The 13418-nt window shown below is 46.2% G+C and overlaps 2 protein-coding genes across 2 annotated transcripts; one reads left to right on the forward strand and one right to left on the reverse strand.

Annotated features, from left to right (window-relative positions):
• Positions 1–1028: 1028 nt before the first annotated feature.
• On the forward strand, positions 1029–6221 carry CUNH22orf15 (chromosome unknown C22orf15 homolog). Its single transcript, XM_019539427.1, has 5 exons — positions 1029–1275; positions 3065–3151; positions 3877–4002; positions 5120–5194; positions 5788–6221. Exons 1-5 carry the CDS (start codon positions 1251–1253, stop codon positions 5955–5957), a joined length of 483 nt encoding a protein of 160 aa, XP_019394972.1. The 5' UTR covers positions 1029–1250; the 3' UTR covers positions 5958–6221.
• A 2262-nt stretch (positions 6222–8483) lies between these two features.
• Positions 8484–12285, reverse strand: CHCHD10 (coiled-coil-helix-coiled-coil-helix domain containing 10). Its single transcript, XM_019539100.1, has 4 exons — positions 12179–12285; positions 11325–11538; positions 9336–9483; positions 8484–8716 (listed from the first exon to the last, which is right to left on the reverse strand). The coding sequence occupies exons 1-4, from the start codon at positions 12226–12228 to the stop codon at positions 8697–8699; spliced, it is 432 nt and encodes a 143-aa protein (XP_019394645.1). The 5' UTR covers positions 12229–12285; the 3' UTR covers positions 8484–8696.
• Between the last annotated feature and the right edge of the window lie 1133 nt (positions 12286–13418).

Raw genomic sequence — 13418 nt, forward strand, 5'->3', positions numbered from 1 at the left:
CTTCAGCATCACTTCAGCAAAATGGGGGTGGTGACACTTTGCCGATGGACTGCACAGGTGGTTGGGAAGAAGTCTACATTTGATGATGGTGGGATATTCCTTGGGAGATGCAACCTGCTATGTAGGTAGCAATGATTGCCATTTTAAGTGGAGGGGGAGAAATATTAACCTGACACACTAACTAACATCCTGTAGTCATCTTGCTTTGCCAGATTTACCCTCCCTGCTGTTCAAATATCCTATGTGCCCAACTTGCAGTACTAGTATCTAGCTCAAATACAGCATGCTCCATACACAGTTCTCTAAGCAGTTTACATTGGATATAAGTGTGAATATCCTCATTAGGCATATAAAGACACTGAGGTACCAAGTGATTTGCCCAAGGTTACCCAGCATGACAGTAGCAGAGCTCAGATTAGACCCCCCACTAAGTTCTCATGCAGTGCAGTGTCTCTTGGACCTCCCTGCCCCACTGAACAAGCCTGTCCTCAGCACCAGGTCAGCTGCTCAGCCCCTTCTCTGATGGTGAAGGAGTTACTGATGCCAGTAAATGCCGGTGAAACAGCAAACAAAGACAGTGGAGTCAGGAAGGCGCTCATGATATGCTCAGAAACCAGACATACCTCTTCTGCACTCAGCCTGGTTCTGTGGCACTGCTGGCTTCCAGTGTCAGGTCACCTAGGCATGAGCTGGAGCAGACAGGACAGTGCCGTGGTCTGCAAAGACCTAGGACTGATATATGATGCCAACAGAACCAACATCAGGCTTATGAGAGCAGAGACAAAGATGTGGTTTGCTCCCTTCATCTACCAGCACCTTGGACATCTTACACTAACTTAGCATAGCAGGGTCCCTTTGACCCCAAGCAATAGCCCTGGCTGCTCATCCGTGAAACCAGCTGTGATGCTAAAATGATGGAACAAAATGCTTCAGTTTGTTCCTTTCAGCACAGACCTTGCTCCACCCCCTGCCCAGCTCCTTTGAGAGGCTTGGGAAGCCACAGGAGTTATTTCCCCGTTGCTGGGAAATCTGGTTGTTGAAGCCAATGAGGGCCTGAGCCAGGGAACTGCACACCCCTCCTCCTTACTGAATTACACCCGTCTTAACAACAGGCTCTCTGTCATCAAAACTCAGCAAGTCTGCCCCAAAACAGTAAGTAGCCAGAGCACTTCAACTTTAAATCAGTGAAGGGGTTCGAGCTGCAGAGAAGAGCAGAGATCCTGGCAAAGAGATCTGTGAAGGTCTGGCCCATGTTCTTCACAGTGAGATATGGAGGTAAGTGAGGGGGATCCTGACTCTGCCTGCCTGGTTCAGTCTCTCAGCTGGCTTTTCTTGCCATGTACTGTGCACTTCTCTTACTACCTTACAGCACTTCCACTGTTCAGCCTTCTCCTAGCAGGGGATATTGCTCTTTGGGAGATAGTGCATCTCCTGGGCAGGGAATAGGAAAGTCAGCAGACCCCTGGCTAGCTGCGTGAGCTCTCTGCATTTCAGTTTCCCCAGCTGTGAAAGGGAGAGGCTATTTAATTTCTTTGTAAAAAACCTAGAGATAAACCAGAAACAAAAACTACTGTATCGCATCTAAAAATTAGCTAATAGCTAATATCATTTGTAGAGCTAGACCTGAGACAAGCCAACGGGTGGGGCTGTTACTGGGGTCTATTGCAATCATTCCCACCTGCTCATTAAAGACCTTTCCTCCCATCCTTCTGAGATGGTGCTTGTTGCAGACTCTGTTATGTGTTTTCAGGCTGTGGACCATTTGGAACAAAAGCACTATGTGAAAACCAGTTTCATGCTTTTCACTAACCCTATTCAATCGAGAGGGGTGGAGGGATCTCTGCTTATTGAAAGTGTGACCCAGACCTTCAGAAAAGTGGCCATGTAGAACAGGCACCAGTTTGCAATAGCTTTGTGAGTGTCACATCTGATAACTTCCACAGTAACACCTTGGTCTTGTTTCCCCACTTCATACCTCTACAACTCCAGATAAGGGAGGTTTCTGTAAGCCAGAACCCAAAACCCTGAGCTCCAGCAGCCGGGTGACTGGACCCCCTGACTGTGGTATCATCTGTTCTGAGTAGCTGGCACGGTATGGGAATGGCTCCCTTTAGAAAGTGATATTTAATGATGGTTCAGATGATGTAATGTTTTGAAGGTTTTTAAAATGAAGGGCTGACAAGTTCTGCTGTGTGCCAGAGATATCCTGAGCAGGTATTATACAAGCACTGCCACTGCACTATTTGATAACTTGACTCACAAGTCAAGGATCTACAGTCCATAAACTGTAATACAGTTCATTGGAAGTAATAGTAAGAGACAATTTTCCACTGTAGAGAGCTACTACAGACTGCTCCAGCTAGCTATCCCACACTGTAGGGGCTCCCACAAATATCTTCTAGATTAAGGAAATGTATTAACATGCAGCTCTGCTATTCAAACTCTTTAAGCCCTCAGTTATCTCTGCCAAAGAGTCCTAAACTGTGGCTCCTTCTGCCCTCCTATTTCTTGGCCCCTTCCTCAGACAACTGCTAGTATTACTGCCCCTGCAGTTCATGTACCTGGGCCTTTCCCATCACACTAAATAAAGTGATATTTGCCTACAATACAATATATCCACTGGTGATTAAGCAGAGGCTCCCAAACTCCCTTCATCTGTGGTTGAAATAAGTTTGCAGAAAAGGAGGATCAGAGACCTGAATTTCCTTCTTTATTTTTCCCTTTTTTAAAAATAAATTTCAAAAGAATAGATAGGCCTCTTAGGAAGCAGCAAGCCTGCTGCCAAAGCCACCAAAATACTTTGGATGCATTCCAGTTTGGAGTGTTTTTGAGCTCCAAAGACAAAGAAAGGAGAAGCACATGTCTGTAGCTCCCCGTCCAGCTAGTGCATTCCTTTGTGCTGTAAAATGACCCTTCCTTGTTTGCCCAATCCTCCCGTTCACCAGTTAATGTCTCTCTCTCCTTTATACTTGAACTACCAGCTGCTACTCTCTGCTCAGCTGAACAGCTCCCTGGGCTTGGGGCAACCATCGGCCTGTCTCAACTCCCTTTCCCTTCTTCACAGCTGATTGCCAAGCAATTTTCAATTTGCACTGCCGGATCCTGAACCTCACCACGCACCTGAAGAGGAAGTGCCAGTGCAGGCAAGAAGGTACTAGGCCTACCTCCTCCAACACAGAAGCAGAGGGTACCTGCTGAGGGCCAGCCTTCACTGCTCTTAGAGGAGCAGGCAGAAGAGTGAAAGATGAGTCAAAAGGGGATTAAAGAAGTAGCAAAAAGGGAGCAGCTGAGGTCACTCCATCTCCCTCAAAGCCCCATCCATCTTGAATCCACTCTAAGGATAACACCCTGTGTTGTCCCAAGTCTTTTACTAATAAATAGACAAACTAGACAGTAATGATTTGTTGGGCTTTTTAATCTTTTAAAATAAAAAAAAGTTGACATGGCATGTGCTGGTGTAAGCATCCTGTGCAAGAGGTAGAAACTCAATTCCACCTGTCTCAGGGAAGTGACCCACAGGGGACACAATCTGAGTAGCTCAGTGAAATAGAAGCAGCACCAGGCCACAGTTGTTTGCTGCACAGATAGAGTGTGAATTAAGTCTGTATACATTTTACACTTGCAGGTACATGGAAGTTTCTTGATTCAGTCTGGGTAAATCTGATATTATTTATTAGACCAACTAAATAGTTGGACATTTTTTTCTGAGAGAGCTTTCTGATTTAAAAACCCTTCATCAGACTGAGGAAGCGCCTGCAGTTGGTGTGTGCTCTTCCTGGATGAAATGAATAGTCAGGATGCCAGAGCCTGGTAGGCATGGAAGGGAGCCAGAAGACCAACATGGCTACACCCTTGATTCAGCCTCTCTCTCTCCAGATTGCATTGACCTTCTGGATGAAGCAGGGATCCTGATGAACCTGAGTGAGGTAGAAAATCCTGCATCTGAACTGGCCAGTAAATACCTCCGAGAAAGGCAGTGCTATATCCTCGTCAGAGCAATCCGTAAGTTAGGGGTTTGCAAAGCTTCGGTCCACAATTCGATTTGGAGAAGATTCAGCCCGATTCGAAGGCCGAATCACCAAATCTGCATCGAATCAGGAGGAGGAGGAAAAAACCTCTGAATCGATTAAAAAAGATTCAGAGATCTGGAAGGCAAGCTTTCAGGGGGAAAGGGGAGGGGGAGGGGGAGCGGTAGGGGGAGAGGCTAATAACATCTGTAACTAGCTAGTGACTGTGATCTTTCCTTGAGTCCCCATCCAATCACAGTACTCTGGGGGATGGACGTAGAAACAGCATTCAAGCCTCTGTCTGCAGGCTTTCTGTGCCATATGTGAGCTGCTTCTTCCCGAGCAACAGTGTCAGAAAGCTACTGGACTGGCTTGGCTTCCTACCTAGTCAATCTCCTGCTACTTTCTGTTCTTGGAAAGGATTGGATATAGCTTATAAAACTTGGCTGGCCTCATGCCTTCAGAAGGGCTACTATCCCTGCAATCTTTATCCAAATCAGCCAAAAATGACAAAAGTTATAGGTATTTCAGTAGTTCCCCATTATAGTCTACAGCTGAAACACCAAATCTCTCTGAATCAGTGCCAAATCATCTAAAGCTGATTTGGCCAAATTGATTCAGGACAGTGATCAGAATCAAATCACTGTCAGCTGAATCCAAATCTGAATCAAATACTTCCCTATTTGCACAGGCCTGCTGTAAGCGACTAACCAAGCCCCTCTGTAGCAATGCTGCTGTGCCTCCATTCAGGCAACATGCCCCTATTAAGAAGAGATCTTCATCCCTTTATTCCATGGGATTTGGGTTCATGAACAAAGTTAAACCACAGAAATCATCCCAGTAAGGAATTCCCAAGGGACAGAAGGTAAAAGGAAAAAAGATCTTGAGTCCAGTCAGCAAAGTTTAATGGAGGGAGATAGAGTCCCATGTAGCAGGTACATCTCATGACATACCAACCTAGAGACCAGATGCCACAGTTTGAACGTTACATACCAAGATGACAGCACTTCCTTGGAGTTATTTGGTGCGTGTCTCAGTTAATGAGTCTTTAATCCTATCTCTGTCTTTCTGATGAGAAACAGGCTAATTTGATTATCCCGATTTGTTGGCAGGAGGAGATCATTCTGAACCGATCTACTATGAATCCTTGCTGGAAAACCTGGGACAATACCACCCTGAGCTACCAGGTCAGAACTGGGATAACAGGAATGGGAGCCTAGAGACCCAAAGAGGGAGGCTTAGAACATCACCTTCTTTCAAGAAAGTCCCTGTCCCTCTGTCTTGGCCATTATACCACTTTTTGCCTTTCACAAAGCTTTTGTAAAATTTCCTCTTAAGTTTATTTAGTGCAGCTTTTCAGCATCTGATCTGGGTAGAAGTGGCAATTATTCTGGGTAATAAAACAAGAATTCCAGTGAAAGATTGAGCAGGACTGAGGATGAGCCAAAATATATCTAGTGTAAATCAGAAAGTATTTCCGTAATGATACAATATTGATTACTATAGACAATCATGTACTACCTACAGGTGGATGAGTCATGAAGCCCACTGCATGTGTGGGATAACAGAGAGGAAAAGAGGAAATGTTTTATGCCAAAATAGAGGAGGAGAAAGGGTCAAAAGTGAGATTAGAAAACTCAGGAACTTCTGTCTTCATACTTTGCCCTTAGACTCTTAGGCTACAGGCCTAAGTGGGTGAAGGCTAGCTGGCAGAATCCTTGGTTTGTGGAGAGGAGAATGAAAAGGAAGTAATGGAGGTGTTTCCTGGTCTGCTTCACAGAACGACTGCACAAGTTGTCAGTGAACCCTCAGCTGAAAGACAATGGGAGGAAGAGTTCCATACAGAGAAAGATTCGACCACTCAAGGAACCCCTTGTGGCCTCCCCAGCCAGGTTCAGAAGCACCCCACAGAGTAAGAAGGGCTCTGCCGTATCAGGGACACACAGATAACTTATCTCCCCTGCAGGAGCAAGGGCTGGGGAAGTCTTATCTCATTTGGAAGAGACCCTATGCAGGAAGAAAGTAGAGTACTGTTGGTGAACAGTCAGCCTGAGGAGTTAGAGGTGAAAGCTCATCAACCCCACACAACATCCTCATCACAGCCAGAAACACTTTGCAACCTCCTTAAAGTGTCCAGCATCACACTGTCCTCAACCACTGAACTTTGAGCCTCAACTGCCATCCAGCAGTGGAACAGAAACTAATGCTAAAAAAGTTTAGTATTATGGTGGAGCAGGTTCCTTCTGCAAGAAGGGGCCACATCTATAGTCTTTGCTACAGAATGCACTGAAACAAGAGACATTTAATCTGAAATGAAGCATGTTTTACAAAGAGTAGCATATTCTAACTACCCCCAGTAAAAAGGGATAAAGGCTTTCTGATCTGTGAGAGTACACAGAACTGATGTATACTAAACCAACATACTTCTCTTGTAATCTGAAATCCAGCTCTTCTCTTTCAAATCAGAGCAAATCAAACTCTTAAAATGCAATGTTTGGTACCAAGTCCATTATTTTACTTTGCTACCATCACAAGTAAACATCTAAGAGAGCAAAACTGATTAGGGGTCTGGGAAGTGAGGGGTTTCTCTTCCAATTCATCCAAAGTATTATTTACATTCTAGTAAAAAAAAAAAAAAAATCTTATTTCTTGATGATGCACAATATAGGAGACACTCCACCCAACTTTTGAAATCAACTGCAAGATACGTTCTCTCTCTCTCTCTATTGCAAGGTCCCATGAAGGTTGGATCCAAAAAAAACAGGAAACTCAATGCCTTTTTTGCAGAGTATATTACGACCAGCCTTTGCAGAAAGGCTCTCAACATCCCCAACACCAGTCAGGAACAGGTTGCCATTGTATAGCTGTGATCAAGACTATAATAAACTAGACCAAAAGCAACTGATTAAGCACAGCAGTTTCTAAAAAAAATTTTCCAGACTAACAAACCCCTTTTTATAGAATGCTGCATCTATCCCCAATAAAACAAAGTTTGTCAAGAGATTTTGCCATATGTAATTTGACTCGGCAGGAAAGTAGTTTCTTTCACAGATGATCTAGTCCACATATAAACTGTTAGTCCAATTTTGATCTAGTTCATACTTGAAAAATTTGGCATAGCTCTGACACTTAGTGACCTGAAATTAACACAGCTGAAGCCAAGATCAGAATCTCTCTCTGATGGGACACACTGCCTTTAGTGACTAGCTTTTCCTTAGCAGTCTTTGCCTGGACATAGCACAAGACGACCTGGCTCTAGGCCAGAGGCTGGTAATTATTTTGGGTGGAGGGCCGCTTACTGAGTTTTGGCAAGCCATCGAGGGCCACATGACAGGCAGCCAGGGGCAGATTAATATTAATTTTCATAATTTTTTAGGGGCCCCATGAGCTGGATACAATGGCCTGGCAGGCCACATCCAACTCACATTTTGGCCACCCCTGCTCTAAGCCATGCACAGTTGAAGAGACACTACTGCCAAACATTAACATGAAAATTTGAAGAGATCTACAATACCCCCTTCCTTCTAGGAAGAATTCTTTTTTTTTCCTAGAAGTGGGGCAGGGGGAAGCAGAGAGGGAAGGGGGAAGAGTTTTAGTGCCTTCCTCACGAATACAGACAAGAAATGGGAAGAGACACTGTTGTCTAATATTGAGCAGCAGCAGCTGAGAGCTGTGGCAACAAAAGCCTGAATTTAAATGGACCTTTTGTTTCCATAAAAAATATTTTTTGTTTTTATTCTTTGCCTGCTGTGCTGCAAGCAAGAGATCTCTGGCTGACCCTTCTGGCTGTTACCTCCATGTTAGCTTTGATTGTGCAAGGTAACCAATTATTCCAAAGCCAACAAAGTGTGGAGGTGCTGGTCTTCTGCTAAAGCCAGGGCTTTGCACAACGTTTCCAGTTTGTCTAATGTATTTCATTAAGTTGCAAATGAGGCCTCTTATCCCTAATGTAAGGATGAAGCTGCAGATGATACCAATGAACTTAACCCAGTGCTAATGACCTTCAGCATGTTACATAAGCCAGTAAGATCTAAAATAAGAACAGACTCCTGTATTACAAGTCATGCACTGAGCAGGTCATTTTCTTCCCATGCCTCTCTATGTCTGTGCACTGAGAGGATAGAGATTTACAAGAATCCAGGTTGCTGGAGCACTTGCAGGGCAAAGTTATCATCAGAATTCTCTGCTCTAGCCTTCCAAGCCAACAATAGTAAAATAGGGACAGTGTATACACCCAGGCAAGCCCAGGCCTAGCCTTGGCTTTGTTTTGCTGAGTCATTCAGGCAAAATTAATTTCAAAGTTATAGTGCATGTGCTGTGGTTGCAAGGGTGCAAGAATCAAGGGAAATGTCTATTCCATATAAGCAGAGGTAAGACTTGGGGTAAAAAGCAGCTTGGGTAACTTAATTTGAGCACCCCTCCCCCTTATATAACTGAAGCTAAAGTTGAAATAAAAAGAAGAAACATACAAACTCATTACAGATTAAAATAAAAGGGATGCATTTATTTTAATATCTGCATTCCAAAAGTCCCACAGAATGCTAATCATTGTTCTCCTTTTCTACTAGTCTAGAAGCAAACTAGTACTAAGAGCTCCTCTGACAGGTCAGACAAGCACTTCTTTCCATCCCCTCTGGTTCATGGCTCTACTGCAGCTTCTTGTTTTCCCTTCATTAGTGCTGGATTTCTTCACAAGAGGGAAGCAACACCTACAAGTGGAAGAAGGTTAAACAACACAAAAAATCAGAGTTCAGCATTAGGAAGAACAGAACTAGTTCCTCATGGCTGGCAGAAACATGCAAGCACATAGTGCTATTCTAACTGTGCATCACCAGTTCTTTTATTTTCATACATGGCTCCAAGACAGGGAAGTCTCCCTTTGGCAAATGAATAAAGGGACAAAAGGAAGTGGCTGGTATGTCTGGAGGAAGCAGTAGGCTCTCCAAAGGAGCCATGTAGTTGGGAATCCTGTCCCTGGAGAGGTTCCCCAAGGGCACCATTTACATCAGCCGTTGCATTCACCACAGATCAGAATCAGGGCATCCCGCTTGCCCTCTCCGAAATCCCTGATCCCATAAGAGAAGATTATGCTGTGGGAACAGCAGAGGCACTAGACTTCTAGGGCACTATGGAGGGGAGAGAAAGAGCAGCCTCTTCCAGATCTGTACTGTCACATTTGTTCAGAGCAACAACAGGCACACTGCTGTTCCAAGCTTCCCTGCCCCTCCTACACAGGAGACCCTGCTACCTCTAAACACTTTTTTCCAGTCATCTTGACACCCCAAGGCTAAGCCTGTTATATTTACATTGCTTAAGTGCATTACTTACCATTGTTATATTTGCATTGCTTAAGTGCCTCATTGAAGCCTTCACACAAGGTCAGGTCAGTCTGATTGGTAGCACATTCCAGGAACTGCTTCATCTCATAGTGGCAAGGTCCATACTGCGGCTGCTGGTATGCAGGCTGTCGTGTCTCCTATGAACACCAGGAAGAAAAGCACCCCATCATTTTAGAAAGTTAAACCACCAAGACAACAAGCAAATGTATTCTGCTTGTACCGTCTTGATTTGCTTGCCAAAAGCATGCATGAACTCTGAATTGAGACATGTCTTACATGGTTTTCAAGTTATGGTCCTAAGCTGCATCAGTGTGACAATCAAACAAAAGGGAACACCTACAACAAATGTTTCCCCATACCATAGTCGCTGTCCTCTCTATACAAGCTGTTCTGACAACTTATCCTTTCTATAGGAACACCAATCCTGAGCAATTTAAGTTACCTACAGCTCAGAGGCCTACAATGCCAGCTCTACCATTAAATTGAGTCATACCAACTTCCTGTGGAACAGTTGGAATTTTAAAGCTATTTGACTTGTCTTGCAGCTTGCATCTAACTGGGCCAGGGACTGCTGTTTATTTGTTCAGTTTCAGGGATTATGGCCCACTTGCCCTTATTTGCAACACTTAATTGCTACCACAAGAGAAAGGCATTGTTAAAGGCTCCAGAGAAGTCAAATATGCCATTGCCTCTTTGCTTCACAGATAAAATTATGCATCAACATCTCCAACAACAGCTATCATGGACCACTGAGGAAGTAGCTGAATATTCCCCAGGACTGATACATCCTTAAGAGTATGCAGCATTGCAGGTAAAGCCTTTTAAAAGGTGATTCCAAGGTTACATATATAGCAACAGGATCACAGCCTGCCTTCCCGGCACCTTAAGATTTAGCTAATCTTCGGGGCACATTCTGCTTTATCTAATAGTCATACACCAAGCTGCATTGCATTAACAATTTCTACTCTACATGACCCATAGAAGAGATTCCTTCTAAGCTAAAAGAAACAAATTCCTTGTGTGTTTCCATCTCCACAAGGTCTTTATACACCTCAACACACCAGCAAGACATCAGTATCACCATAGCTTCCAATTCATACGTGACACAATATAGAGGCAGCACAGCTCAACAATGCCAGAGAGAGCATTGCCGAGGCCAGGATTAGAAACAGACCTCTTGCCTCCCAGTTTGGATTTGAGGCCAGTTCAAGTAAATATGGGGTCCTGCAAAGTCATTTGTTTGCCCTTCCTCAAAGCTGCAAGGGCCAAAATCTAGCATATTCCAGTCCCCCAAATGCAGGAACCTGAGAAGAGAGAACATGCCCGGGACTCTGTGGGCTTAGGCTGGTTATTTGCTTCAATTAAGCAGCAGTTGGAGAATCTCTGTTAAACCTAATGAAAAAGTAAACTAGTCTTGTACCCCAGCCAAGCCAAGGGTCACCTTGTCCAGCTATAAGGGACAGAAAACACAAGCTAGTTTCAACTGCTTTATACTACATGGCTTTTTAAAGCCAAAGTTCAACTTTCAGAATTGGAATTTTAGTTTCAAGATACCTACACCTGATTTTAATTTTTTCTAAGTCTGAAACAACCATTTCTACTATGGAACACAGGCATCACATTAAGCTGCAACCAGTACTCTGCTAGAGTTCAGGAGATCCCCGGTTCAAGTCCAGCAACGTTGCAGGGGACATGTTTATAGGACTTAAGCTGTGCTGTATTTTCCTTCCCACCAAGGGTACTTGATATCATGTGTTCTCTTGCTAGGCTTACCCTGGTATGTACAGAAACACTGCACACCCCTCAATTTGAGGAGCCCTTCTGACTATCAACAAGTCCTGAGGTGGGCCTTCATTTCACTATTTCAGGGTCTTAAAAGCTTGCCCCAGGCTCAGACAACCATCCCTAACTCATAGACCCTCCCCCCCCCACCAAATCCCTAAAGATAATTTTCTAAGGAACATCAAAGCAGCCTTACCTGGGTGGTACTAGCCGGTTTTGCTGGCTCAGAGCTATCTCCACTGAATGCCCCGGTGAGAGCACTGCCAACCACATGGCCTACTGCCGATCCAACAGCAACCCCTGCAGCAGTGGTAGCCATCTGGGCCATCAAGCCAGGCTGCTGAGGCTGGGCCGGGGCCCCAACAGCTGAAGGTGGAGCATGAGCAGGTGGCTGAGCAGATGGAGCCGCGCTGTCAAGTACAAGAGAAAGAGAGTGGGAAGAAAGAGGCTGATAATAAAAAAAGTAAGACCATCACATTTCACATAGCTACCAGGGGAACTCTGCAACCCAGGAGCCGGCCCTCCCACCATGCCTCCTACACCCATTCCTCGTAGGGGTTAGATTGAGAGCTGCTGCGAGATGCATTCGGACAAAGCAGCATCCAGTTTAACAGCTCATGAAGCAAGGATCCAGCCAGCCAGCCAAGCAGGTTTTAGCACAAATCCATCCAGGGCATCTTCATTACAATGCAAGTCTGCCAGCCCAGGAAGCCAGGCACGGATCCCATCATGGGCCTACGAGCAAGGCTAAGCGTGCAAGGCAGCTTTCACAAGTGACCCCGAAGGGGACAGCGCAGTCTTCCCACTTCCAGCCGACGATCCAGGGCAGAGGCGCACACGACGGGAGGGCACCGAGAGGATCCAACGGGGCGCATTCAAGGGATAACTCCCCGCCCCCTTGGAGCAGCCCTCCGCCAAGCCGCGAGCAGCACCGTCCGCCCCAAAGCCGCTGAGGAGCCAGGGAGCAACAGAGGCCAGGGCAGGACACAGGCTCCTGAGCCGGGGACCCCACGGGCACGGGCAAGCCCCACGCGTGCCCCACGCCCTTACCTGGCTGCGGCCGGCCGGGCCGCGGTCCTGCTCCTGCTGCCCCTCGGCATGGCTGAGCCGCGTTGCCCCAACTCTCCTTGAACTCACCAACGCTCACCCCTCACGGCGCACAGCTGGCCCCACTGAGCACGCGCAACGTTGCGCGCCTGCTCAGTCCCAGCTGCGGACGCCGCTGCCCTTAGCGAAGCCAGCTGTCGGCCGCCTCTCTGCGCAGGCGCGGCGCTGCCCCGCGTCCTCAGCCGCCGGCTTTTGCCCTTCGAGCACTTTCCGGAAGCCGCGCTGGCTTCTGCCCGTTGCTACGGGAAACGGGCGCCGCTCCGCCTTCCCCCCCCCCCCCGGGCGGAAGCCTCCAACCAGTGCCCCCCCCACCTGGGCCAGGCCCCATTCACTTGCCTGAGGGTCCGGGCGGGGAGAAACAGAGCGGCTGCGTCCGTCGCCTGATGCGCGCGGGGCGGCGGGGGGCGGACACGGCTGGGCCCCTTGAGGCCCCCCCAAGTCAACTCCCCCGTTGTTTGTAATCTCCACCTTGTCGTTAGATTTGCGGGGTCTGTGCAGAGAGTGTGAGTAGAGTGCGTGCACCGGTGTGTGCGTGGGGGGGGATAGGTTGTGACCGTGTTGGTCTAAGGACATGGGAAGACAAGGTTATTTGGATAAATGTGGTATCTTTTATTAGACCAACTAAATACAGGCAGCCCCCGACTTAAGACATTTCGAGTTGCAACATTTGACATTTACGACGTTTATAAATTGACACCCTGTTTCAACTTTATGACGTCAGTTTTGTCTTTACAATGCTTGCTTGGACGCTTTCTTTAAGAAAGCAGACAAGACTCCAGCCAACAACCCTTCAGAAAGTCCAACCAGGAGCCCTTCAAAAAGTCCAGCCAAGTCACCTGAAAGTCCTTCCAAATCAATATGATTGCTATTTACATTATACATATAAATACATTATATATATAAATACATTAATGTAGCTATATTACTCATCTAAAGTTGATTGAGTACAAAGTTCTGGGTTATTTTTGGTGAAAATAGGGTATCGGCCCTTGGTTCAGGAACTAATCCCCCATTTATAACATTGTGTCCTAAGTCTGAGGACTGCCTGTAGTTGCTAAATTCTTAGCAAGCTTTCAGGTTTAAAAACCCTCTGTCAGGCCTAGGAAGCATCTTCAGTTGGTGTGTGTGCAGTCTTCCTGATGGACTGACTAGTAAAGCAGCTGGAGGCTGGGCTGCTTGCAAG

This window comes from Crocodylus porosus, unplaced genomic scaffold (genome assembly GCF_001723895.1).
Source record: "Crocodylus porosus isolate Cpor-Errol unplaced genomic scaffold, CroPor_comp1, whole genome shotgun sequence".
In the NCBI taxonomy this organism is placed as follows: Eukaryota; Metazoa; Chordata; order Crocodylia; family Crocodylidae; genus Crocodylus; species Crocodylus porosus.